The sequence below is a fragment of the Oncorhynchus mykiss genome, chromosome 29 (genome assembly GCF_057628025.1).
Source record: "Oncorhynchus mykiss isolate SJ-2025 chromosome 29, ASM5762802v1, whole genome shotgun sequence".
Lineage (NCBI taxonomy): Eukaryota > Metazoa > Chordata > Actinopteri > Salmoniformes > Salmonidae > Oncorhynchus > Oncorhynchus mykiss.
The window spans coordinates 8,253,845-8,281,701 of record NC_143050.1 but is presented as its reverse complement, the minus strand read 5'-3'; the positions used below and the strand labels follow the sequence as shown (position 1 = coordinate 8,281,701).

The following is a 27,857-nucleotide window of genomic DNA, read 5'->3' as shown; positions in this document are numbered from 1 at the left end:
CTCCCTCCCTCTCTATACTCCCTCCCTCTCTATACTCCCTCCCTCTCTATACTCCCTCCCTCTCTATACTCCCTCCCTCTCTATACTCCCTCTCTCTCTATACTCCCTCTCTCTCTATACTCCCTCCCTCTCTATACTCCCTCTCTCTCTATACTTCCTCTCTCTCTATACTCCCTCCCTCTCTATACTTCCTCCCTCTCTATACTTCCTCCCTCTCTATACTCCCTCCCTCTCTATACTCCCTCTCTCTCTATACTCCCTCCCTCTCTATACTCCCTCCCTCTCTATACTCCCTCCCTCTCTATACTCCCTCTCTCTCTATACTCCCTCCCTCTCTATACTCCCTCCCTCTCTATACTCCCTCCCTCTCTATACTCCCTCCCTCTCTATACTCCCTCCCTCTCTATACTCCCTCCCTCTCTATACTCCCTCTCTCTCTATACTCCCTCTCTCTCTATACTCCCTCCCTCTCTATACTCCCTCTCTCTCTATACTTCCTCTCTCTCTATACTCCCTCCCTCTCTATACTTCCTCCCTCTCTATACTTCCTCCCTCTCTATACTCCCTCCCTCTCTATACTGCCTCTCTCTCTATACTTCCTCCGTCTCTATACTTCCTCCTTCTCTATACTTCCTCCTTCTCTATACTTCCTCCTTCTCTATACTTCCTCTCTCTATATACTCCCTCTATATACTCCCCCTCTATATACTCCCTCTATATACTCTCTCTCCAGACTGATGATTCAGACGACGATGACCCGCTAGCCATCAGTAAGAGATGGACCTTTGAATGGAACAGCCGGCGCTGGTCCCGCCTCCAGGACATGCACTTCCTGCTGGGCTCGCCCAATGAGAACAGTCCTGAGGGGTGCCAGGGGGAGGGGCGACTGAGGAGCACGGTGAGCAGTGAGAGCGTCCTGACGGACCTGAGCGAACCAGAGATCACGGATATATCCTCTCTGCACAGTCAAGACTCTCTGGGAGCCATGCTTCCTGACTCTGTCTCTATGGTCTCACTGGCAGGACCCTACCAGGTTAGTCTGTCTTCAGGTCTGCTTCCCAAATGGCACCTTATTCTCTATGTATTTGTGGTATATAAATTATCTTCGGGATCGGTGTCCCTTCCACGGGACGGTTGAGCTAAGGTAGGCTAATGTGATTAGCATGAGGTTGTAAGTAACAAGAACATTTCCCAAGACATATCTGATATGGGCAGAAAGCTTAAATTCTTGTTAATCTAACTGCACTGTCCAATTTCCAGTAGCTATTACAGTGAAATAATACCATGCTATTGTTTGAGGAGAGAGCACCGTTTTTAACATGAACAGTTATTAATAAACAAATTAGGGATCGATGGTTTGTCTAAAACGAAGTCTAAAACGTTGAACGTGCACTGCTGCCATCTAGTGGCCAACATCTAAATTGCACCTGGGCTGAAATAATACATTATGGCCTCTCTTGCATTTCAAATATGGTACAAAAAAAATAGAAAATAAAGTTTTTTTTTTTCTTTGTATTATCTTTTACCAGATCTATTGTGTTATATTCTCCTACATTCCTTTCACATTTCCACAAACCTCAAAGTGTTTCCTTTCAAATGGTACCAAACGATATGCATATCCTTGCTTCAGGGCCCGAGTTACAGGCAGTTAGATTGGGATTTGTCATTTTAGGAGAACATTTAAAAAAGGGCCGGATCCTTAAGAGGTAAGACGCAGCCATTTTGTTTTTGCGTCAAGATTAATAACAGAATGAATTGACATGTGCATTCCCATAATGCACTTTGACCTGACCCTGGTACGACAACGAGCCACTCTTCCTCCCGGAGAAGTCTTGCCCGTTCCAAGACCTCCTCCGTCACGTTGGACAGCTCCCGTCTGGTGTTCAACCTTCCCATGTCACCCTGCTCCTCCGTACACTCCGCTGGCTTCCTGTCGAAGCTGGCGTCCACTACAAGACCATGGTGTTTACCTCACAGAGCAACGAGAGGAACTGTCTCTACCTACCTTCAGGCTATGCTCAGACCCTACATCCTAACCCCAACGCTCTGCTGTCTCTGGTCTCTTGGCTGTGATAGGTGGTTGTCTCAACTAGCTATCTTAATAAGAAGAATGCACTACAATAAGGGACTCTGGATGAGAGAGAGTTGTCTGCTAAATGACTAACATGTCAATGTAAATGAATGGTCATTGTTAATAAAGTTATTTAGGTCAAAACAATACATCATCCACCTTTTTTTTTAAAGTCTGAGATACAGTACTGATTGACTCCCAGTAAACGCTCGTACTGTAAGCAACTCGAAGAGTTGCCTATCTTTAAAACGTGTAAAACATTTCAATGTGTCATATCACAAAATGAACACTGACATCATGTGTTTATTTTGTACTACTGTCTTTTTCACGTCACAACAGTTCTGTCTCTTCAAGTGTCTACATTTTTATTGTGACGTACACAAGTTCAGTGAAAAGTATTTATTTTCCCAACAATGCAGTAATCAGTATACTGTATAATACTATAAAGTAAATGAAAGTAAAGTAGAACTTAAAACCACTGAATATAAACGTCTTTAAGGGCTGTAATGGTCTGAAGACCCTGTGAGAGGGAATGGTACAAGCCGGACTGTTTCACGTCTGAGCTTCAATGTCCTTCTCTCACCTGTTACAGTGTCATTGTGCCCCAGTGTTTTGTCCCACGTTGACCCCTGATCGTCAGTCATGTCAGCTGTGTCAGTACGATACTGGACCTGTCTGTTGTGTGACAATCCAAAGCTTTCTTCATGACATTTTTTTTAATGTCTGAACATACCTCTCTACCAGCCATCTGAACATACCTCTCTACCAGCCATCTGAACATACCACTCTACCAACCATCTGAACATACCTCTCTACCAGCCTGAACATACCTCTCTACCAGCCATCTGAACATACCACTCTACCAACCATCTGAACATACCTCTCTACCAGCCATCTGAACATACCACTCTACCAACCATCTGAACATACCTCTCTACCAGCCATCTGAACATACCTCTCTACCAGCCATCTGAACATACCTCTCTACCAGCCTGAACATACCTCTCTACCAGCCTGAACATACCTCTCTACCAGCCATCTGAATATTCCTCTCTACCAGCCTGAACATACCTCTCTACCAGCCATCTGAACATACCTCTCTACCAGCCTGAACATACCTCTCTACCAGCCATCTGAACATACCTCTCTACCAACCATCTGAACATACCTCTCTACCAACCAGTTTGAATCTAGGTTTCTTGGCACGTGGTGGAGTGCAGAATTCTGCTCTGGCTCACAAATGTCTGGAATTGATTTTAACATTGTGCATTACGATTTGCTCAGACAAACTGCATGATGAGAACAACCTTCTCAGTCTGGTACCATGTATTGTCTATGTTTACTTAACCTTCATTCAATCTTTATTTAACCTTTATTTAACTAGGAAAGTCGGTTAAGAACAAATCTTGATTTTACAATGACGGCCTACATTGGCCAAACCCGGACGATGCTGGGCCAATTGTGCACCGCCCTATGGGACTCCCGATCTAGGCCGGTTGTGATACAGCCTGGAATGGAACCGGGGTCTGTAGTGACACCTCTAACACTGAGATGCCTTGCCTTAGACCGCTGTGATACAGCCTGGAATGGAACCGGGGTCTGTAGTGACTCATCTGACACTGAGATGCAGTGCCTTAGACCACTGCACCACTCAGGAGCCCCTGTGAAGTGATTTGTGACGTTCTGAACACTTCTAACTATTTAGAGTGTGAGTCAACCACTATCATACACATGCTGTTTTGAAATGGGCCTACAAAGTCTGTGTAAACCTTTCCAACACTCACCAGGGAACTCCCAGGATGCAACGGGACCTGTCATTGTGTTTTCTGATCCACTCCATTATGATCGTCTCCACTTCTCCATAAAGGGTTTGGGACACTATTTGCCAGTGCTTCCATTTCCACAATACCCTGATGTCCCGTGAGAATTTATTTTAGCGCTGCCCTTCACAGTTTTGTTGGAAATATTACTCTAGGTGTCCCGGTAGACACAACCTTGTTCCACTGACAGCTCTCCTCTGTGTGTAGAATGATTTCAAGTTTTCTTCAAGGCCAACCCTCCATGATGTATTAGAAGACGTCTGAGAGCTCGCTGTCTGTGTGTGTTGCTCTGGCTACTTGTTTAGCGTTCAGTGGTGCTTCCTGGAAGTTCTCTGTTCTGCTTCCTGGAAGTTCTCTGTTCGGCTTCCTGGAAGTGCTCTGTTAGCTTCCTGGAAGTGATCTGTTAGCTTCCTGGAAGTGATCTGTTAGCTTCCTGGAAGTGATCGGTTAGCTTCCTGGAAGTGATCTGTTAGCTTCCTGGAAGTGATCTGTTAGCTTCCTGGAAGTTCTCTGTTCGGCTTCCTGGAAGTTCTCTGTTCTGCTTCCTGGAAGTGCTCTGTTTCGGCTTCCTGGAAGTGCTCTGTTCGCTTCCTGGAAGTTCTCTGTTCTGCTTCCTGGAAGTTCTATGGTCTGCTTCCTGGAAGTTCTCTGTTCTGCTTCCTGGAAGTTCTCTGTTCTGCTTCCTGGAAGTTCTCTGTTCGCTTCCTGGAAGTGATCTGTTAGCTTCCTGGAAGTGCTCTGTTAGCTTCCTGGAAGTTATCTGTTAGCTTCCTGGAAGTTATCTGTTAGCTTCCTGGAAGTGATCTGTTAGCTTCCTGGAAGTGATCTGTTAGCTTCCTGGAAGTTCTCTGTTCGGCTTCCTGGAAGTTCTCTGTTCTGCTTCCTGGAAGTTCTCTGTTCGGCTTCCTGGAAGTGCTCTGTTTGCTTCCTGGAAGTTCTTTGTTCTGCTTCCTGGAAGTGCTATGTTCGCTTCCTGGAAGTGCTCTGTTCGCTTCCTGGAAGTTCTTTGTTCTGCTTCCTGGAAGTGCTCTGTTCGCTTCCTGGAAGTTCTCTGTTCGGCTTCCTGGAAGTGATCTGTCAGCAGTGTGTGGATGTGAGCTGGCACTGTCTCAGCTCTGGCATCACTGATCTCAGGTAAGGGAAAGAGGGAGAAACGTTGCTGTGGAGTTCTGATTTGCGATCAGCAAATCTACACACAAGGCACACACCAGTCTATATAAGGTGCCACAGTTGACAGTGCATGTCAGAGCAAAAACCAAGCCATGAGATCGAAGGAATTGTCTGAGGAGCTCCGAGACAGGATTCTGTCGAGGCACAGATCTGGGGAAGGGTACCAAAATATTTCTGCAGCATTGAAGATCCCCAACAACACAGTGGCCTCCAATATTCTTAAATGGAAAAAGTTTGGAACCACCAAGACTCTTCTGAGAGCTGGCTGCCCGGCCAAACTCCACAATCGGGGAGAAGGGCCTTGGTCAAGGAGGTGACACAGAACCTGATGGTCACTCTGACAGAGCTCCACAGTTCCTTTGTGGAGATGGGAGAACCTTCCAGAAGGACAACCATCTGTGCAGCACTCCAGCAATCAGGCCTGGTAGAGTGGCAAGACAGAAGCCACTCCTCAGTAAAATGCACAACAGCCCACATGGAGTTTCTTAAAAGGCGCCTAATGGACTCTGACCATGAGAAAATAGATTCACTGGTCTGATATAATCAAGATTGAACTCTTTGGCCTGAATGCCAGGGGTCACGTCTGGAGGAAACCTGGCACCATCCCTACGGTGAAGCATGGTGGGGCCGCATCATGCTGTGGGGATGTTTTTAAGCAGCAGGGACTGGGAGACTCTGAATGTCCTTGAGTTGCCCAGCCAGAGCCCGGACTTGAACCCGATCAAACATCTCTGGAGAGACCTGAAAATAGCTGAGCAGCAATACTCCCCATCCAACCTGACAGAGATTGAGAGGATCTGCAGAGAATAAGGCGAGAAACTTCCCGAATATAGGTGTGTCAAGCTTGTAGCGTCATACCCAAGAAGACTCGAGGCTGTAATCGCTGTCAAAGGTGCTTCAACAAAGTAACAAAGTTCCTCCCATGTGTGTGTAGATTAATGAGGAAAAAAACAATTGAATCCATTTTAGAATAAGGCTGTAACGTAACAAAATGTGGAAAAAGTCAAGGGGTCTGAATACTTTCTGAATGCACTGTATCCAAGAGTTACCGGGACAAAGTCAATGTGCGTGTGTTCAGGTTATAGTTGAGGTAATTGATATAATTTGTACATGTAGGTAGGGGTACAGTGACTATGGTGGTACAGGGTAGTCTGGGTAATATGTAGATGTAGGTAGGGGTATAGTGACTATGGGGGTACAGGTTAGTCTGGGTAATATGTAGATGTAGGTAGGGGTACAGTGACTATGGGGGTACAGGGTAGTCTGGCTAATATGTAGATGTAGGTAGGGGTACAGTGACTATAGGGGTACAGGGTAGTCTGGATAATATGTACATGTAGGTAGGGGTACAGTGACTATGGGGGTACAGGGTAGTCTGCGTAATATGTACATGTAGGTAGGGGTACAGTGACTATAGGGGTACAGTGCAGTCTGGGTAATATGTAGATGTAGGTAGGGGTACAGTGACTATGTGGGTACAGGTTAGTCTGGGTAATATGTAGATGTAGGTAGGGGTACAGTGACTATGGGGGTACAGGTTAGTCTGGGTAATATGTAGATGTAGGTAGGGGTACAGTGACTATGGGGGTACAGGTTAGTCTGGGTAATATGTACATGTAGGTAGGGGTACAGTGACTATAGGGGTACAGGTTAGTCTGGGTAATATGTAGATGTAGGTAGGGGTACAGTGACTATAGGGGTACAGGGTAGTCTGGGTAATATGTACATGTAGGTAGGGGTACAGTGACTATGGGGGTACAGGTTAGTCTGGGTAATATGTAGATGTAGGTAGGGGTACAGTGACTATGGGGGTACAGGTTAGTCTGGGTAATATGTAGATGTAGGTAGGGGTACAGTGACTATGGGGGTACAGGTTAGTCTGGGTAATATGTAGATGTAGGTAGGGGTACAGTGACTATAGGGGTACAGGGTAGTCTGGGTAATATGTACATGTAGGTAGGGGTACAGTGACTATAGGGGTACAGGGTAGTCTGGATAATATGTACATGTAGGTAGGGGTACAGTGACTATGGGGGTACAGATTAGTCTGGGTAATATGTACATGTAGGTAGGGGTACAGTGACTATGGGGGTACAGATTAGTCTGGGTAATATATAGATGTAGGTAGGGGTACAGTGACTATGGGGGTACAGGTTAGTCTGGGTAATATGTAGATGTAGGTAGGGGTACAGTGACTATAGGGGTACAGGGTAGTCTGGGTAATATGTACATGTAGGTAGGGGTACAGTGACTATAGGGGTACAGGGTAGTCTGGGTAATATGTAGATGTAGGTAGGGGTACAGTGACTATAGGGGTACAGGTTAGTCTGGGTAATATGTAGATGTAGGTAGGGGTATAGTGACTGTGGGGGTACAGGTTAGTCTGGGTAATATGTACATGTAGGTAGGGGTACAGTGACTATGTGGGTACAGGTTAGTCTGGGTAATATGTAGATGTAGGTAGGGATACAGTGACTATGGGGGTACAGGTTAGTCTGGGTAATATGTAGATGTAGGTAGGGGTACAGTGACTATGGGGGTACAGGTTAGTCTGGGTAATATGTACATGTAGGTAGGGGTACAGTGACTATAGGGGTACAGGGTAGTCTGGGTAATATGTAGATGTAGGTAGGGGTACAGTGACTATAGGGGTACAGGGTAGTCTGGGTAATATGTACATGTAGGTAGGGTTACAGTGACTATGGGGGTACAGGTTAGTCTGGGTAATATGTAGATGTAGGTAGGGGTACAGTGACTATGGGGGTACAGGTTAGTCTGGGTAATATGTAGATGTAGGTAGGGGTACAGTGACTATGGGGGTACAGGTTAGTCTGGGTAATATGTAGATGTAGGTAGGGGTAATGTGACTATGGGGGTACAGGTTAGTCTGGGTAATATGTACATGTAGGTAGGGGTACAGTGACTATGGGGGTACAGGTTCGTCTGGGTAATATGTAGATGTAGGTAGGGGTACAGTGACTATAGGGGTACAGGGTAGTCTGGGTAATATGTACATGTAGGTAGGGGTACAGTGACTATAGGGGTACAGGGTAGTCTGGGTAATATGTAGATGTAGGTAGGGGTACAGTGACTATAGGGGTACAGGTTAGTCTGGGTAATATGTAGATGTAGGTAGGGGTATAGTGACTGTGGGGGTACAGGTTAGTCTGGGTAATATGTACATGTAGGTAGGGGTACAGTGACTATGTGGGTACAGGTTAGTCTGGGTAATATGTAGATGTAGGTAGGGATACAGTGACTATGGGGGTACAGGTTAGTCTGGGTAATATGTAGATGTAGGTAGGGGTACAGTGACTATGGGGGTACAGGTTAGTCTGGGTAATATGTACATGTAGGTAGGGGTACAGTGACTATAGGGGTACAGGGTAGTCTGGGTAATATGTAGATGTAGGTAGGGGTACAGTGACTATAGGGGTACAGGGTAGTCTGGGTAATATGTACATGTAGGTAGGGTTACAGTGACTATGGGGGTACAGGTTAGTCTGGGTAATATGTAGATGTAGGTAGGGGTACAGTGACTATGGGGGTACAGGTTAGTCTGGGTAATATGTAGATGTAGGTAGGGGTACAGTGACTATGGGGGTACAGGTTAGTCTGGGTAATATGTAGATGTAGGTAGGGGTACAGTGACTATGGGGGTACAGGTTAGTCTGGGTAATATGTAGATGTAGGTAGGGGTAATGTGACTATGGGGGTACAGGTTAGTCTGGGTAATATGTACATGTAGGTAGGGGTACAGTGACTATGGGGGTACAGGTTCGTCTGGGTAATATGTACATGTAGGTAGGGGTACAGTGACTATGGGGGTACAGGGTAGTCTGGTTAATATGTAGATGTAGGTAGGGGTACAGTGACTATAGGGGTACAGGGTAGTCTGGATAATATGTACATGTAGGTAGGGGTACAGTGACTATGGGGGTACAGGGTAGTCTGGTTAATATGTAGATGTAGGTAGGGGTACAGTGACTATAGGGGTACAGGGTAGTCTGGGTAATATGTACATGTAGGTAGGGGTACAGTGACTATAGGGGTACAGGGTAGTCTGGGTAATATGTACATGTAGGTAGGGGTACAGTGACTATGGGGGTACAGGTTAGTCTGGGTAATATGTAGATGTAGGTAGGGGTATAGTGACTGTGGGGGTACAGGTTAGTCTGGGTAATATGTACATGTAGGTAGGGGTACAGTGACTATGTGGGTACAGGTTAGTCTGGGTAATATGTAGATGTAGGTAGGGGTACAGTGACTATGAGGGTACAGGTTAGTCTGGGTAATATGTAGATGTAGGTAGGGGTACAGTGACTATGGGGGTACAGGTTAGTCTGGGTAATATGTACATGTAGGTAGGGGTACAGTGACTATAGGGGTACAGGGTAGTCTGGGTAATATGTAGATGTAGGTAGGGGTACAGTGACTATAGGGGTACAGGGTAGTCTGGGTAATATGTACATGTAGTTAGGGTTACAGTGACTATGGGGGTACAGGTTAGTCTGGGTAATATGTAGATGTAGGTAGGGGTACAGTGACTATGGGGGTACAGGTTAGTCTGGGTAATATGTAGATGTAGGTAGGGGTACAGTGACTATGGGGGTACAGGTTAGTCTGGGTAATATGTAGATGTAGGTAGGGGTACAGTGACTATGGGGGTACAGGTTAGTCTGGGTAATATGTAGATGTAGGTAGGGGTAATGTGACTATGGGGGTACAGGTTAGTCTGGGTAATATGTACATGTAGGTAGGGGTACAGTGACTATGGGGGTACAGGTTAGTCTGGGTAATATGTAGATGTAGGTAGGGGTACAGTGACTATGGGGGTACAGGTTAGTCTGGGTAATATGTAGATGTAGGTAGGGGTACAGTGACTATGGGGGTACAGGTTAGTCTGGGTAATATGTAGATGTAGGTAGGGGTACAGTGACTATGGGGGTACAGGTTAGTCTGGGTAATATGTAGATGTAGGTAGGGGTAATGTGACTATGGGGGTACAGGTTAGTCTGGGTAATATGTACATGTAGGTAGGGGTACAGTGACTATGGGGGTACAGGTTAGTCTGGGTAATATGTAGATGTAGGTAGGGGTACAGTGACTATGGGGGTACAGGTTAGTCTGGGTAATATGTAGATGTAGGTAGGGGTACAGTGACTATGGGGGTACAGGTTAGTCTGGGTAATATGTACATGTAGGTAGGGGTACAGTGACTATGGGGGTACAGGTTAGTCTGGGTAATATGTAGATGTAGGTAGGAGTACAGTGACTATGGGGTACAGGTTAGTCTGGGTAATATGTAGATGTAGGTAGGGGTACAGTGACTATGGGGGTACAGGTTAGTCTGGGTAATATGTAGATGTAGGTAGGGGTAATGTGACTATGGGGGTACAGGTTAGTCTGGGTAATATGTAGATGTAGGTAGGGGTACAGTGACTATGGGGGTACAGGTTAGTCTGGGTAATATGTAGATGTAGGTAGGGGTACAGTGACTATGGGGGTACAGGTTAGTCTGGGTAATATGTAGATGTAGGTAGGGGTAATGTGACTATGGGGGTACAGGTTAGTCTGGGTAATATGTACATGTAGGTAGGGGTGCAGTGACTATGGGGGTACAGGTTAGTCTGGGTAATATGTACATGTAGGTAGGGGTGCAGTGACTATGGGGGTACAGGTTAGTCTGGGTAATATGTACATGTAGGTAGGGGTACAGTGACTATGCATAGATAATAAACAGCAAGTAGCAGCAGTGTAAAAACAGGGGGGTAAATGCAAAGTGTGTGGAGTAAATGTAGTCTGAGTTTTTATTCCTCTGGTTGCATCTATTTATGTATTCTCTATTTCCAGCCCCCAAGAGACCTGTCCCACTACAACTCTCTACCAATCAAAAGCAGCCGTCACGGCCAGGGAGGGCGGAGTCCGGCAAAGGCCTTCCTGCGTCGCATGGAGATGATGCGTACCTGGGGGCCGTCCTCCAAGAGGAAGTCAGGAAGTGGGCGGGCGCCGCTCGTCATCAGTGGGCCGGTCCTACATGGGGAGGAGCCCCAGGCATTACAGATGCTCCACTGTGTTCCCATCAATCAATCAGAGGACAGTCTTCATCCTCCCCACCAATCAGATGACAACTCGTCCCCTATCGCCCTCGGTAATGGCAGCAAGGGCCAATCGGTGACGAGCGGTGTGAGTTCCATGCGTCCCTGTGTGAAGGAGTCTGTCTCCAAGCCTAAAAGAGGAAGTATGTACCTGGAAGACATGGAGCTGCTCTCTGGCGCCCCCCATGTTCGGAGGACTGAAGCACAACAGAGCCCGTTCAGCAGGAACCACTTCCGTTCATACGAGGACCTGCTGGTTCACATCCCCAAGAACCACAAACCAGGCACCTTCCCCAAAGCCTTGTCTATAGAGAGTCTAGCCACAGCCACCAACCACCAGTACAAGACCCCTTCTCCCTCCCCACTCCACCCCAGCAAAGGCTCCCCCTGGACGGGTACGGTTCTGTCCAAGAAGCCTTCCTGTCCTGGAGCTCCGCGGGGCAGCAGGGTGAGTGTGTATGACAACGTCCCCGGGTCTCACCTGTACGCGTCCACAGGTGACCTGCTGGATGTGGACCGAGACGATCACCTGTTCCCCCACCTGGATGACATCATCAGTCACGTCAGCGGCTTGCAGCAGATTGTAGACCACTGGAGTCGCAGCATGCTGACGGAGGGTGGGGTGGGGGAGGAGGGGGAGGCAGGGGAGGGAAAGAGGGGTGAAGATGAAGGGGAGGGAGAGGAGAGGACCACGCCCAGTGAGGGGGAGGGAGAGGGAGAGGAGAAGACCATGCCCAGTGAGGGGGAGGGAGAGGGGAGGACCACGCCCAGTGAGGGGGAGGGAGAGGGGAGGACCATGCCCAGTGAGGGAGAGAGAGACGGGGTCTCCCTGATTGACATAGAGTCTACAGGGACCAGAGAGAGGAGAGACTCTGGAGTAGGAGCTTCCCTTACCAGACCACGGTGAGTGTCTGTCTCTCGAAGGTAACTTTTATGTATACTGGTCAGTCTCTCTGGGTCAGTCTCTCTGAGTCTTTTGTCTTTCATTTCTCTCTCTCTCTCCCCCCTCCCTCCCTTCCTCCCTCCAGTCTGCGGTGGCCGAGCTTCCGCCTCTCTGAAAATCTGCGCCAATCAGGCTCCGCGCTGCAGATCAGTAGCCAATCAGCAGGCCAGCTCAGCCTGCTCCAGAAGTTCTCTCTGCTCCGACTCACAGCCATCATGGAGAATTACTCCATGTCTAACAAACACGGCTGGACCTGGTAGGTGTTCACACACACACACACACACACACACACCACACACACGCACGCACGCACACACGCACGCACGCACACACACACACACACACACACACACACACTGCACACACTGCACACACACACACACGCACACACACACACACACACACACACACACACACACACACACACACACACACACACACACACACACACACACGCTCACCTCCTCTACATTTTCTCTCCATTGCCCAGGTCTGTCCCTAAGTTTATGAAGCGTTTGAAGGTCCCTGACTACAAAGAGAGAAGTGTGTTTGGTGTTCCTCTCATCGTTCACACACAGCGCTGTGGTTACCCTCTACCTCTTTGTCTACAGCAGGCCCTGAGACATCTCAGGACGCACTGTCTTGACCAGGTATATACACACACACACGCATACACGCACACACACACACACACACACACACACACACACACACACACACACACACACACACACACACACACACACACACACGCACACACACACACACACACACACACACACACACACACACACACACACACACACACACACACACACACACACACACACTAAAACAGTTGCATAAGTCAATCAAATGTATTTATAAAGCCCTTCTTACATCAGCTGATATCTCAAAGTGCTGTACAGAAACCCAGCCTAAAACCCCAAACAGCAAGCAATGCAGATGTAGAAGCACGGTGGCTAGGAAAAACTCCCTAGAAAGGCCAAAACCTAGGAAGAAACCTAGAGAGGAACCAGGCTACGAGGGGTGGCCAGAGGGGAGGGGGGGGGAGAGAGAGAGAGAGAGATAGAGAGAATTAGAGGGAGCATACTTACATTCACACAGGACACCAGATAAGACAGGAGAATTACACCATAGACTATTGCAGCATAGATCTGAGACGGGGACGGGGGGGTCGAGGCACACTGTGGCCCCGTCCAACAATACTCCCGGACAGGTCCAAACAGGCAGAAATAACACCCACTTTGCCAAAGCACAGCCCCCACACCACTAGAGGGATATCAACAGACCATCAACTTACTACCCTGAGACAAGGTTGAGTACAGCCCCCACACCACTAGAGGGATATCAACAGGCCATCAACTTACTACTCTGATACAAGGTTGAGTACAGCCCACGAGATCTCCTCCACCACACAAAGACCGAGTTGTGAAGGTGTGAAGTCTCGTATACTGGCATTGGGAAAGTAGTGTAACTCTTTCCCTCTCTCCTTCTCTCCCTCTACTCCTCTTTCCCTCTCTCCCTCTCTCCTTCTCTCCCTCTCTCCCTCTCTCCTTCTCTCCCTCTCTCCTTCTCTCCCTCTCTCCCTCTCTCCTTCTCTCCCTCTCTCCCTCTCTCCATCTCTCCCTCTCTCCCTCTACTCCTCTCTCCCTCTCTCCCTCTACTCCTCTCTCCTTCTCTCCCTCTACTCATCTCCTTCTCTCCCTCTACTCCTCCTCTCCCTCTACTCTTCTCTCCCTCTCTCCCTCTCCCTCTCTCCTTCTCTCCCTCTCTCCCTCTCTCCCTCTCTCCTTCTCTCCCTCTCTCCTCCTCTCCCTCTCTCCCTCTCTCCTTCTCTCCCTCTCTCCTTCTCTCCCTCTCTCCTTCTCTCCCTCTACTCATCTCTCCCTCTCTCCCTCTACTCTTCTCTCCTTCTCTCCCTCTCTCCTCCTCTCCCTCTCTCCTTCTCTCCCTCTCTCCCTCTACTCCTCTCTCCTTCTCTCCCTCTACTCCTCTTCTTCTCTCCCTCTACTCCTCTCCCTCTCTCCCTCTCTACTCCTCTCTCCCTCTCTCTCACTACTCCTCCTTCCCTCTACTCTTCTCTCCCACTCTCCCTCTCCCATTCTCCCTTTCTCCCTCTCTACTCCTCTCTCCCACTATCCCTCTCTCCCTATCTCTCCCCTCATTCCTCTCTCTCCCCTTCTCCCTCTCCTAGGTGGGTCTGTTCCGTAAATCTGGTGTGAAGTCTCGTATCCAGGCGTTGAGACAGGAGTGTGAGACCAGTCCTGACAGTGTGTGTTACGAGGACCAGTCAGCGTACGACGTAGCAGACATGGTTAAACAGTTCTTCAGAGACCTTCCTGAACCTCTACTGACCAGCAAGCTGGGAGAGACCTTCCTACACATCTACCAGTGTAAGAACTCACACTCATGGAAGCATGCACAGGGGCGGCAGGTAGCCTAGTGGTTAGAGCGGCAGGTAGCCTAGTGGTTAGAGTGTAGAGGAGGCAGGTAGCCTAGTGGTTAGAGTGTAGAGGAGGCAGGTAGCCTAGTGGTTAGAGTGTAGAGGAGGCAGGTAGTCTAGTGGTTAGAGTGTAGAGGAGGCAGGTAGCCTAGTGGTTAGAGTGTAGAGGAGGCAGGTAGCCTAGTGTTTAGAATGTAGAGGAGGCAGGTAGTCTAGTGGTTAGAGTGTAGGGGTGGCAGGTAGCCTAGTGGTTAGAGTGTAGAGGCGGCAGGTAGCCTAGTGGTTAGAGTGTAGAGGAGGCAGGTAGCCTAGTGTTTACAATGTAGAGGAGGCAGGTAGTCTAGTGGTTAGAGTGTAGAGGCGGCAGGTAGCCTAGTGGTTAGAGTGTAGAGGTGGCAGGTAGCCTATAGAGGCGGCAGGTAGCCTAGTGGTTAGAGTGTAGAGGTGGCAGGTAGCCTAGTGGTTAGAGTGTAGAGGCGGCAGGTAGCCTAGTGGTTAGAGTTTAGAGGAGGCAGGTAGCCTAGTTGTTAGAGTGTAGAGGCGGCAGGTAGCCTAGTGGTTAGAGTGTAGAGGTGGCAGGTAGCCTAGTTGTTAGAGTGTAGAGGCGGCAGGTAGCCTAGTGGTTAGAGTGTAGAGGTGGCAGGTAGCCTAGTGGTTAGAGTGTAGAGGTGGCAGATAGCCTAGTGGTTAGAGTGTAGAGGTGGCAGGTAGCCTAGTGGTTAGAGTGTAGAGGTGGCAGATAGCCTAGTGGTTAGAGTGTAGAGGTGGCAGGTAGCCTAGTGGTTAGAGTGTAGAGGTGGCAGGGTAGCCTAGTGGTTAGAGTGTAGAGGTGGCAGGTAGCCTAGTGGTTAGAGTGTAGAGGTGGCAGGTAGCCTAGTGGTTAGAGTGTAGAGGTGGCAGGTAGCCTAGTTGTTAGAGTGTAGAGGCGGCAGGTAGCCTAGTGGTTAGAGTGTAGAGGTGGCAGGTAGCCTAGTGGTTAGAGTGTAGAGGCGGCAGGTAGCCTAGTGGTTAGAGTTTAGAGGAGGCAGGTGGCCTATTGGTTGGAGTGTAAAGGCGGCAGGTAGCCTAGTGGTTAGAGTGTAAAGGCGGCAGGTAGCCTGGTGTAGAGGCGGCAGATAGTCTAGTGGTTAGAGCGTTGAACTAGTAACTGAAAGGTTGCTAGATCAAATCCCGGAGCTGACAAGGTAAAAATCTGTCATTCTACTCCTGAACAAGGCAGTTAACCCACAGTTCCTAGGTAGGCTGTCATTGTAAATAAGAATTTGTTCTTAACTGACTTGTCTAGTTAATTAAAGGTTAAATATATACATTTTTTAAACACCCCCTTAATCCAGAACTTTTCTACTTTCAGCTCAAACGTCCTGGATTTGTTCCCATGGGTCGCAAAAAGCTAAATTAGGTCTGACACGAGCTGAATGAAATGTAAAAGTCTGTGAAAATCAAACGCTTGGTGTACACTCAGTGTGCCTTGTTGATATTTCACAGAGAAACAGGAATGAATAGGAAAAGCGTATACTAAAATAGGAAAATGCTACATGTCACGTCTCAAAATTGATATGCATCTTACCTAAATATAGTTTTATGTCTTGCTGATTCAAGAAGAAAGCTGACGAGTTCAACAGGAAAGTGAACCTGACTGGTAGACAGTAGTCTTAGCGTAGCCTAGCTGAGTTCAACAGGAAAGTAAACCTGACTGGTAGACAGTAGTCTTAATCTAGCGTAGCCTAGCTGAGTTCAACAGGAAAGTGAACCTGACTGGTAGACAGTAGTCTTAGCGTAGCCTAGCTGAGTTCAACAGGAAAGTGAACCTGACTGGTAGACAGTAGTCTTAATCTAGCGTAGCCTAGCTGAGTTCAACAGGAAAGTGAACCTGACTGGTAGACAGTAGTCTTAATCTAGCGTAGCCTAGCTGAGTTCAACAGGAAAGTGAACCTGACTGGTAGACAGTAGTCTTAATCTAGCGTAACCTAGCTGAGTTCAACAGGAAAGTGAACCTGACTAGTAGACAGTAGTCTTAGCGTAGCCTAGCTGAGTTCAATAGATAAGTAAACCTGACTGGTAGACAGTAGTCTTAATCTAGCGTAACCTAGCTGAGTTCAACAGGAATGTGAACCTGACAGGTAGACAGTAGTCTTACCGTGGCCTAGCTGAGTTCAACAGGAAAGTGAACCTGACTTGTAGACAGTAGTCTTAATCTAGCGTAGCCTAGCTGAGTTCAACAGGAATGTGAACCTGACAGGTAGACAGTAGTCTTACCGTGGCCTAGCTGAGTTCAACAGGAAAGTGAACCTGACTGGTAGACAGTAGTCTTAATCTAGCGTAGCCTAGCTGAGTTCAACAGGAAAGTGAACCTGACTGGTAGACAGTAGTCTTAATCTAGCGTAGCCTAGCTGAGTTCAACAGGAAAGTGAACCTGACTGGTAGACAGTAGTCTTAATCTAGCGTAGCCTAGCTGAGTTCAACAGGAAAGTGAACCTGACTGGTAGACAGTAGTCTTAATCTAGCGTAGCCTAGCTGAGTTCAACAGGAAAGTGAACCTGACTGGTAGACAGTAGTCTTAATCTAGCGTAACCTAGCTGAGTTCAACAGGAAAGTGAACCTGACTAGTAGACAGTAGTCTTAGCGTAGCCTAGCTGAGTTCAATAGATAAGTAAACCTGACTGGTAGACAGTAGTCTTAATCTAGCGTAACCTAGCTGAGTTCAACAGGAATGTGAACCTGACAGGTAGACAGTAGTCTTACCGTGGCCTAGCTGAGTTCAACAGGAAAGTGAACCTGACTTGTAGACAGTAGTCTTAATCTAGCGTAGCCTAGCTGAGTTCAACAGGAATGTGAACCTGACAGGTAGACAGTAGTCTTACCGTGGCCTAGCTGAGTTCAACAGGAAAGTGAACCTGACTGGTAGACAGTAGTCTTAATCTATCGTAGCCTAGCTGAGTTCAACAGGAATGTGAACCTGACAGGTAGACAGTAGTCTTACCGTGGCCTAGCTGAGTTCAACAGGAAAGTGAACCTGACTGGTAGACAGTAGTCTTAATCTAGCGTAGCCTAGCTGAGTTCAACAGGAATGTGAACCTGACAGGTAGACAGTAGTCTTACCGTGGCCTAGCTGAGTTCAAAAGGAATGTGAACCTGACAGGTAGACAGTAGTCTTACCGTGGCCTAGCTGAGTTCAAAAGGAATGTGAACCTGACAGGTAGACAGTAGTCTTACCGTGGCCTAGCTGAGTTCAACAGGAATGTGAACCTGACAGGTAGACAGTAGTCTTACCGTGGCCTAGCTGAGTTCAACAGGAAAGTGAACCTGACTGGTAGACAGTAGTCTTAGCGTGGCCTAGCTGACAAGATGCAATTTTCCTGATTTCTGGCCCTTTTTTTCTCTGGTTGATCGTGTCACCCTGATTCTGTCCATCATCCTACAAGGGTAAAAACTCCAATAACTTCTGAATGGAATTATGAGACATGAGGTTTGGGACCATTGGTTTTCTTAGAGGATTATCTAAACAATTACCACTGAGTAGTACATCCACCATTTTTGCAACACAAACCTAATGTATGTTCCTAATTCTCCTGCATCTCTCTCTCTCTCTCTCTCTCTCTCTCTCGCTCTCGCTCTCGCTCTTCTCTCTCTCCCTATCCCCCCCTCTCTCTCTCTCTCTCTCTCTCTCTCGCTCTTCTCTCTCTCCCTATCCCCCTCTCTCTCTCTCTTGCTCTTCTCTCTCTCTCTCTCTCTCTCTCTTCTCTCTCTCTCTCTGTCTCTCTCTCTCTCTCTCTGTCTCTCTTTCTCTCTCTCTCTCGCTATTCTCTCTCTCTCTCGCTATTCTCTCTCTCTCTCGCTATCTCTCGCTCTCTCTCGCTCTTCTCTCTCTCTCTCTCTCGCTCTTCTCTCTCTCTCTCTCTCTCTCCCCCTCTCTCTCTCTCTCTCTCTCTGTCTCTGTATCTCTCTCTCTCTCTCTCTCTCTCTCTCCCTGTAGATGTCCCTAAGGAGCAGAGGTTGCAGGCCGTGAGGGCGGCCATCTTGCTGATGTCAGACGAGAACAGGGAAGTGCTCCAGACGCTGCTCTGCTTCCTGCGTGATGTCACTTCCTGTGTAGAGGAGAACCAGATGACCCCTATGAACCTGGCTGTGTGTCTGGGCCCCTCCCTGTTCCACCTCAACATACTGAAGAATGACAACCTGTCCCCCAGGTACACACACACACACACACACACACACACAGAACATCCGCTGACCTGTACTGCATTAACAATGTGGTTTAGTTTTGGGCCTCCCACCTGCTACCATCTCACTAACTCCTCCCCGCAGTCACTAACTCCTCCCCTCCTCTCCTCCTATAGGTCGATCCAGAAGAAGTACGCTACGGGCCGCCCGGACCAGAAGGACCTGAGTGAGAACCTTGCCGCCACACAGGGCCTGGCTCACATGATCACTGAGTGCCAGCACCTGTTTGAGGTGAGAAACAACATCTCTGTTGAGAAGTATTTCATGGACTAGTTAATAACTAACTGTAAGGTTAAAGGTCATTTCCCTGACGTTGGAGGCGAGATCGCCTTTGCAGTAAACAATGTGGATGTCGGCTCAAGCGTGAATTACATTTAAAAGTTTGTACTTTGTTTAAGTTCTGGTCCTAATTAACCAGTCCGATTCCTACTGTTTGGTTGCGTAATTCCAACCAAACAAAAAATAATTCTGATTTATTTGATTTTTCTAATTGGTCTTTTGACCAATCAGATCAGCTCATTTGACGATAATTGATCAGAATGTGGCTGGCGAAGTAAACACAGCCTTCGTAATATACCTCATAGCTGATACACACACACACACACACATACCAGTCCTGTCCCATTCAGATCCCACAGGACATGATAAGCCGGTCCCATAACTCCTACATGGAGGCTGAGTTACTAGCGCCCCCTCTGGACGAGCTGCGTAAGACACATGACGAGGAGGACGAGGAAGAGGAGGAGGAGGAGGAGGAAGGATCCTACCACACACACATGGAGGGGCTGGTCCAGGGACTGCTAAAAGAGGCCAGAGACAACAGCAAAGGATGGGTATCCCGGGCTACCACTGACCACACTGAACTGGCCTGCAAAAAGGTGTGTGTCGCATACCTAATATGTATACCATCACATACTCATACCATCACACACTCATACCATCACACACTCATACTATCACACACTCATACCATCACCCTCATACCATCACACACTCATACCATACACACACTCATACCATCACACACTCATACCATACACACACTCATACCATCACACACTCATACCATCACACAATCATACCATCACACACTCATACCATCACACACTCATACCATCACACACTCATACCATACACACACTCATACCATCACACACTCATACCATCACACACTCATACCATACACACACTCATACCATCACACACTCATACCATCACACATTCATACCATCAAACACTCATACCATACACACTCATACCATCACACACTCATACCATCACACACTCATACCATCACACACTCATACCATCACACACTCATACCATCACAAACTCATACCATCAAACCCTCATACCATCACACACTCATACATCACACACTCATACCATCACACACTCATACCATACACACACTCATACCATCACACACTTATACCATCACACACTCATACTATCACACACTCATACCATCAAACACTCATACCATCACACACTCATACCATCACACACTCATACCATCACACACTCATGCCATGACACACTCATACCATGACACACTCATACCATCACACACTCATACCATCACACACTCATACCATACACACACTCATACCATACACACACTCATACCATCACACACTCATACCATCACACACACTCATACCATCACACACTCATACCATCACACACTCATGCCATCACACACTCATACCATACGCACACTCATACCATCGCACACTCATACCATCGCACACTCATACCATACACACACTCATACCATCACACACTCATACCATCACACACTCATACCATCACCTACTCATACCATCACACACTCATACCATACGCACACTCATACCACCACACACTCATACCATCACACACTCATACCATACACACACTCATACCATCACATACTCATACCATCACACACTCATACCATCACACACTCATACCATCACACACTCATACCATCACACACTCATACCATCAAACCCTCATACCATCACACACTCATACCATCACATACTCATACCATCACACACCGCAGACATATTAGAATGAAGCACTAAGGCCCGAGGGGGTGTGGTATATGGCCAATATACCACAGCTAAGAGCTGTTCTTAGTCAAGACACAACGCTGAGTGCCTGGATACAGCCCTTAGCCGTGTTAAATTGGCCATATACCACCATCCCCCGAGGTTCCTTATTGTTATTATAAACTGGTTACCAACGTAATTAGAGCAGTAAAAACAAATTGTGTTATACCTGTGGTATATGGTCTGATATATTACGGCTGTCAGCCAATCAGCATTCAGGGTTCGAACCACCCAGTTTATAATATTGTATGCACCTACACCCACAAACACATTCTTCCTAACACCTCTGTGTGTGTGTGTGTGTGTGTGTGTGTGTGTGTGTATATATATGTTTGTGTGTGTGTGTGTCTCTCCCTCTACTCTAGGTGGGTGATGGTAACCCACTGCGGCGGTGGCGTGTGTGTGTGGAGGTGTGTGCGAAGCCCAGTGAGGTGTTGGAGAGGCTGCTGCGGGAGCGCCCCCTGTGGCAGACAGGCGTACTGCAGGAGAAGGTTCTGGTTACCCTGGGCAGACAGACAGACATCTACCAGTACAGCTTGCAGAGCATGGCCCCACACCCCAACACTGACTACGTAGTACTGAGGTCAGTGAACCAAATCACTTTGATCAGACATGGCTCTTCTTCTTTTCACCTCTATCACTCTGTTTCTCTCTCTGACTGTCTGATGTTTTCTGTGACTCACTATCACTCTCACTCTCTCTCTGTTTCTCTCTGTTTCGCTCTCTCTTTCTCTTTCTCTTTGTTTCTCTCTCTCTCTTTCTCTCTCTCTCTCTCTCTTTCTCTATCTCTCTCTCTTTCTCTCTCTCTATCTCTCTCTCTCTTTGTTTCTCTATCTCTCTCTCTCTGTTTCTCTCTCTCTCTCTGTTTCTCTCTCTCACTGTTTCTCTCTCTGTTTCTCTCTCTCTTTCGCTCTCTCTCTTTCTCTCTCTCTCTCTCTCTCTTTCTCTCTCTCTCTCTCTCTCTCTCTCTCTCTCTCTCTCTCTCTCTCTCTCTCTGTCTCTCTCTCTCTCTCTCTCTCTCTCTCTGTCTCTCTCTCAGGTCGTGGCGTAGCAGCATTTCTAAGGGTTGCTGTGTGTTGGTGTGTGTATCAGTGGACTATGAGGACAGTCCAGCCATGGTATCAGTCAGAGGAGTGATTCTAGAATCACAGTACCTTCTAGAACCCCACGGAACCGGGAAGTCCCGACTCACACACATCTGCAGAGTCGATCTGAAGTAAGGCTGTGTGTGTCCTTGTGCATGTGTGTAGTAACAGTCTGTTCTACTGTTCATAGTCATACCGTATGTTGTTGCTGTGTTCAGGGGTAGGTCTCCAGAGTGGTACAACATGGTGTTTTAACCCATGTTGTTGCTGTGTCCAGGGGCAGGTCTCCAGAGTGGTACAACAAGGTGTTTGGTCACCTGTGTGTCTCTGAGGCCCAGAGGATCCGTTCCTCCTTCCTCCCTCCAGACCCTCCAGGCACCGAGACCAAGATCTGAATCCCAGGGCATGAGGCTGGGCTACACCGCCAGGGAGCACGGCCCCAAGGACCAGAAGACCAGAGAGAAGTTGCTGTAAAAAAACGCAGGAGAACAGGACGGCTAGAACCGTGGACCTTCGAAGCTTGGACCTAGATTCATGGATCTAGAAACTTGAACAAAAGGGCTAGTTCCATGGACCTAGAACCAGGGAACCTAGAACCAGGGAACCGGGGAAGCAGGAGGGAAGACTAGTTTGACCTATAACTAGGAACCAGGGTTCTGGATGCAGCGACCTAGAACCAGGGAACAACGACTGGTGATATAAAATGTAAAACCAGGAAATATGGAACAATCTATCAGGGATTCTTAAACTATTTCAGAAATTGACTGTCCTCCCATGACCCAAATCGTCCTCCAACGACCCAAGTTAAGAAGAAATGGTGTGTGATGATAGATGTATTCTTATAACTCACGACCCACCTCTCACATGCCCAGGGACCCACTTTGGGTACCGACCCATAGCTTAAGAAACCCTTCTCTAAACCTTGGAACCAGAGATTTGGAACAATCTAATGTAGAACCAGTGACACTGAACAATATTGAACTTGGAACAAGGGATACGGAACGATCTAGAACTTTGAACCAGTGACACTGAATAATCTAGAATTCAGAACCAGGAATATGGAATGTTCTAGATTGAACTTGAAGACAGATCTGGGCCCAGATTCACAAAACAAAGAAGCTGCTTAAGAAAAAAAAAAAAGAAGTTCATAAGATAGTGCAATTCCTCCACAATATTTTAAGATTTAATAATTATCTTACGAACTCCTCAAATATCTTCATACAAAACTTCTTAAAATGTTTTTTGCTATTCAACCGATTTAGCTAGCTATCTAGCTAACAACGGTAATCATGTTAGCATATTTCCTACTGAGATTACTGTTCTTCAACATGTTCTTTGGTTTAAAATAATCAATACTGAAACTTTCAGATGAAGTTTGTGAATGAATTCAACAGGTTCAATTGCTTTCATGAGATTTTTCTCTCACTGCCCAGAGTTTAAGACGAGGGTTTAGCTATCTTGGAATTAAGAACATTTCCTAAAACATCCCAAAACTGTATTTTCAAGAGTCTAATTTCTTCTTAACTTTTTTGCTTCAGGAGAAAAAATAATAATAATACCCGTAACATTTCTAATAAACTTTTTGAGAAATATCAACTTTGCTTAACTTTCTTCATAAGTTTACAGTTAAGGGGGAAAAATGCCAGTTGAAAGGTCATTTCTTCTTAAAGAAGATTTTGTGAATCTGGGTCCCTGGTTCCTAAAGCTTTAGCTCTGCTCTCAGCATCACTGTCAGTTTAAACTACTACTACTATTATTATAATTATTATTATTATTACTTCATTCATCTTTATTGTCTGCGTTAATTATATTATTATTGTATTATTGTTATTTTAATATTATGACCTCATCGTTGTTGTTGTATAATCGTTGCTTTTTAAAATATGTTTTATCCTGTTATACAATGTCTAGGACATTTAACCATTTCACTGCTTCTGGGAAGCGTGCGTGTGTGCGTGCGTGCGTGCGTGTGCGTGTGCGTGTGTGTGCGTGTGCGTGTGTGCGTGTGTGCGTGCGTGCGTGCGTGCGTGCGTGTGTGTGTGTGCTAGTCTGTACACACAGTGTAAATAAGTGATGCTCTCTGTACCAGCAGATGAAAATATATCTCATTGCCCATCAGGACTTTATCATATTGATATGCTGATGTTATGGTCATTTCACATGTCCTAAAGCAATACAGTAACTATCTAATGTATTATAATATAACTGTACCACGCCGTTACCGTGAGGTCACTAAGCTGTTGTATAATGCTGTACTGTATTGCCATAGCAGTGCCATCGCCATGACGATACCATGGTGTTAGGTTGCTGTAGGGTTGACTTGGTGTTGCTGTAGGATCACCATGGTAATTGCCACGGCGTTACTATGGTGCCGCTAAACCGTAACGTTGCTATGGTGTTGCTACAGTACCGCCATGCTGTTTGCGTGGGAACAGTGTACTTGATTCTGACGTGAGCCATAGGGGATTATGGGTAAATGTGAGGAGATAGCTGAGGAGATTAGAGGAGGACAGAGTGGCTGACACCAGGCTTTAACTTAGTCTGGTCCCAGGCCTGTTTATGCTTTCAGAGGACAACAGAGTGGCTGACACCAGACTTGAACTTAATCTGTTCCTAGACCTGTTTATGATTTCAGAGGACAACAGGGTGGCTGACACCAGGCTTTAACCTAGTCTGGTCCCAGGCCTGTTTATGCTGTTAGAGGACAACAGGGTGGCTGACACCAGGCTTTAACCTAGTCTGGTCCCAGGCCTGTTTATGCTGTTAGAGGACAACAGGGTGGCTGACACCAGGCTTTAACCTAGTCTGGTCCCAGGCCTGTTTATACTGTTAGAGGACAACAGGGTGGCTGACACCAGGCTTTAACCTAGTCTGGTCCCAGGCCTGTTTATGCTGTCATGACAACTCCTTGTTGCCATTGTCCTCCGCCAGGTGGCTTCATTCCTAGACGACATGCAGTCCTCAATCAGTCAATGCAGACAGAATCATCTGATGTAAGACAATGCCTTGTCGGAGACGGCACAACCTTTTCTGGAACCAGGCTAAGGTCAATGTCAACAGGACCAGACCTGGAACCAGGCTAAGGTCAATGACGGGACCAGTTCTGGAACCAGGTTTATGACAACAGGGCCAGTTCTGGAACCAGGTTTATGACAACAGGGCCAGATCTGGTACCGGGTTTATGTCAACAGTGCGTGATCTGGTACCAGGTTTATGTCAACAGGGCCAGATCTGGTACCAGGTTTATGTCAACAGGACCAGATCTGGTACCAGGTTTATGTCAACAGGGCCAGATCTGGTACCAGGTTTATGTCAACAGGACCAGATCTGGTACCAGGTTTATGTCAACAGGACCAGATCTGGTACCAGGTTTATGTCAACAGGGCCAGATCTGGTACCAGGTTTATGTCAACAGGGCCAGATCTGGTACCAGGTTAAGGTAAATGACAACAGGACCAGGTCTGGTACCAGGTGTATGTCAACAGGACCAGATCTGGTACCAGGTTTATGTCAACAGGGCCAGATCTGGTACCAGGTTTATGTCAACAGGGCCAGATCTGGTACCAGGCTAAGGTAAATGACAACAGGACCAGGTCTGGTACCAGGTGTATGTCAACAGGACCAGATCTGGTACCAGGTTTATGTCAACAGGGCCAGATCTGGTACCAGGTTTATGTCAACAGGACCAGATCTGGTACCAGGTTTATGTCAACAGGGCCAGATCTGGTACCAGGTTTATGTCAACAGGGCCAGATCTGGTACCAGGTTTATGTCAACAGGGCCAGATCTGTTCCTGTTGGTCTGGTACCAGGTTTATGTCAACAGGGCCAGATCTGGTACCAGGTTTATGTCAACAGGGCCAGATCTGGTACCAGGTTTATGTCAACAGGGCCAGATCTGGTACCAGGTTTATGTCAACAGGACAAGATCTGGTACCAGGTTTATGTCAACAGGGCCAGATCTGGTACCAGGTTTATGTCAACAGGGCCAGATCTGGTACCAGGTTTATGTCAACAGGGCCAGATCTGGTACCAGGTTTATGTCAACAGGGCCAGATCTGGTACCAGGTGTATGTCAACAGGACCAGATCTGGTACCAGGTTTATGTCAACAGGGCCAGATCTGGTACCAGGTTTATGTCAACAGGGCCAGATCTGGTACCAGGTTTATGTCAACAGGGCCAGATCTGGTACCAGGTTAAGGTAAATGACAACAGGACCAGGTCTGGTACCAGGTGTATGTCAACAGGACCAGATCTGGTACCAGGTTTATGTCAACAGGGCCAGATCTGGTACCAGGTTTATGTCAACAGGGCCAGATCTGGTACCAGGCTAAGGTAAATGACAACAGGACCAGGTCTGGTACCAGGTGTATGTCAACAGGACCAGATCTGGTACCAGGTTTATGTCAACAGGGCCAGATCTGGTACCAGGTTTATGTCAACAGGACCAGATCTGGTACCAGGTTTATGTCAACAGGGCCAGATCTGGTACCAGGTTTATGTCAACAGGGCCAGATCTGGTACCAGGTTTATGTCAACAGGGCCAGATCTGTTCCTGTTGGTCTGGTACCAGGTTTATGTCAACAGGGCCAGATCTGGTACCAGGTTTATGTCAACAGGGCCAGATCTGGTACCAGGTTTATGTCAACAGGGCCAGATCTGGTACCAGGTTTATGTCAACAGGACCAGATCTGGTACCAGGTTTATGTCAACAGGGCCAGATCTGGTACCAGGTTTATGTCAACAGGGCCAGATCTGGTACCAGGTTTATGTCAACAGGGCCAGATCTGGTACCAGGTTTATGTCAACAGGGCCAGATCTGGTACCAGGTTTATGTCAACAGATCTGGTACCAGGCTAAGGTAAATGACAACAGGACCAGGTCTGGTACCAGGTGTATGTCAACAGGACCAGTTCTGGAACCAGGTTTAGGTCAACAGGACCAGTTCTGGAACAAGGTTTATTTAGGTCAACAGGGTGGAAGATACAAGGCTGTTTGTTTCTTCAGGGGAGAATAAAACTTTAAAAAAATGCAACTGGAGTCTGAGTTCTCTCTTTCTTTGTCTTTGTCTCTTTATTTGTCTCTCTTTTCTCGTTCTCTCGCTCTGTGTGTGTCTGTGTGTGTGTGTGTGTTTATCTGTCCGTCCGTCCGTCTGTCTAGAACAAAGTTACTGAAAGCAGCTGAACGTCTGATAAACTACAGGCTCTGAGTGTGACTACTAGTCAACCCTGTTGAAGTTGTATGTCTTTTAGATCGAGCAACAGTCCTCAGAACATCAACCTTTTATTTTATTTTATTTCACCTTTATTTAACCAGGTAGGCAAGTTGAGAACACCTTTATTTAACCAGGTAGGCAAGTTGAGAACAAGTTCTCATTTACAACTGTGACCTGGCCAAGATGAAGCAAAGCAGTTCGACACAAACAACGACACAGAGTTACACATGGAAGCGTACAGTCAATAACACAATAGAAAAATAGTCTATATATACAGTGTATGCAAATGGCGTGAGGTGGTAAGGCATTAGCATCGAACAGCCTCCGTGCAACTTTTCAGGGAAGTTAGGAACAAATGTACACAGTCAGTTAGGAAAGCTAAGGCTAGCTTTTTCAAACAGAAATTTACATCCTGTAGCACAAACTCAAAAAAGTTCTGGGACACTGTAAAGTCCATGGAGAATAAGAGCACCTCCTCCCAGCTGCCTACTGCACTGAGGCTAGGTAACATTATCACCACCGATATATCCACGATAATCGATCATTTCGATAAGCATTTTTCTACAGCTGGCCATGCTTTCCACCTGGCTACCCCTACCCCGGTCAACAGCCCTGCGCCCGCCACAGCAACTCGTCCAAACCTCCCCGACTTCTCCTTCACCCAAATCCAGATAGCTGATGTTCTGAAA

The 27,857-nt window shown here is 47.1% G+C and overlaps 1 protein-coding gene and 1 long non-coding RNA gene across 5 annotated transcripts in view; both read left to right on the top strand.

The window, feature by feature from the left end:
- The window catches only part of stard13a (StAR-related lipid transfer (START) domain containing 13a), a 175,218-nt gene extending 150,440 nt beyond the window's left edge, over positions 1 to 24,778 (top strand). For all 4 annotated transcript variants that reach the window (XM_090226453.1, XM_090226454.1, XM_090226455.1 and 1 more), the window contains 11 exons: positions 734 to 1,033; positions 10,915 to 12,062; positions 12,188 to 12,358; positions 12,593 to 12,752; positions 14,300 to 14,498; positions 18,522 to 18,735; positions 18,886 to 19,000; positions 19,399 to 19,647; positions 21,234 to 21,451; positions 21,908 to 22,084; positions 22,231 to 24,778. In XM_090226453.1, the coding sequence (XP_090082579.1) occupies positions 734 to 1,033; positions 10,915 to 12,062; positions 12,188 to 12,358; positions 12,593 to 12,752; positions 14,300 to 14,498; positions 18,522 to 18,735; positions 18,886 to 19,000; positions 19,399 to 19,647; positions 21,234 to 21,451; positions 21,908 to 22,084; positions 22,231 to 22,348 (3,069 nt within the window). In that variant the 3' untranslated portion in view covers positions 22,349 to 24,778. The remainder of the gene's footprint in view (positions 1 to 733; positions 1,034 to 10,914; positions 12,063 to 12,187; positions 12,359 to 12,592; positions 12,753 to 14,299; positions 14,499 to 18,521; positions 18,736 to 18,885; positions 19,001 to 19,398; positions 19,648 to 21,233; positions 21,452 to 21,907; positions 22,085 to 22,230) is intronic.
- Positions 24,779 to 26,443: 1,665 nt separating this feature from the next.
- Positions 26,444 to 26,988, top strand: LOC149970332 (uncharacterized). Its single transcript, XR_016493187.1, has 2 exons — positions 26,444 to 26,526; positions 26,783 to 26,988. It is a non-coding gene; the product is annotated as an uncharacterized LOC149970332 (long non-coding RNA).
- The last annotated feature ends 869 nt before the right edge of the window (positions 26,989 to 27,857 follow it).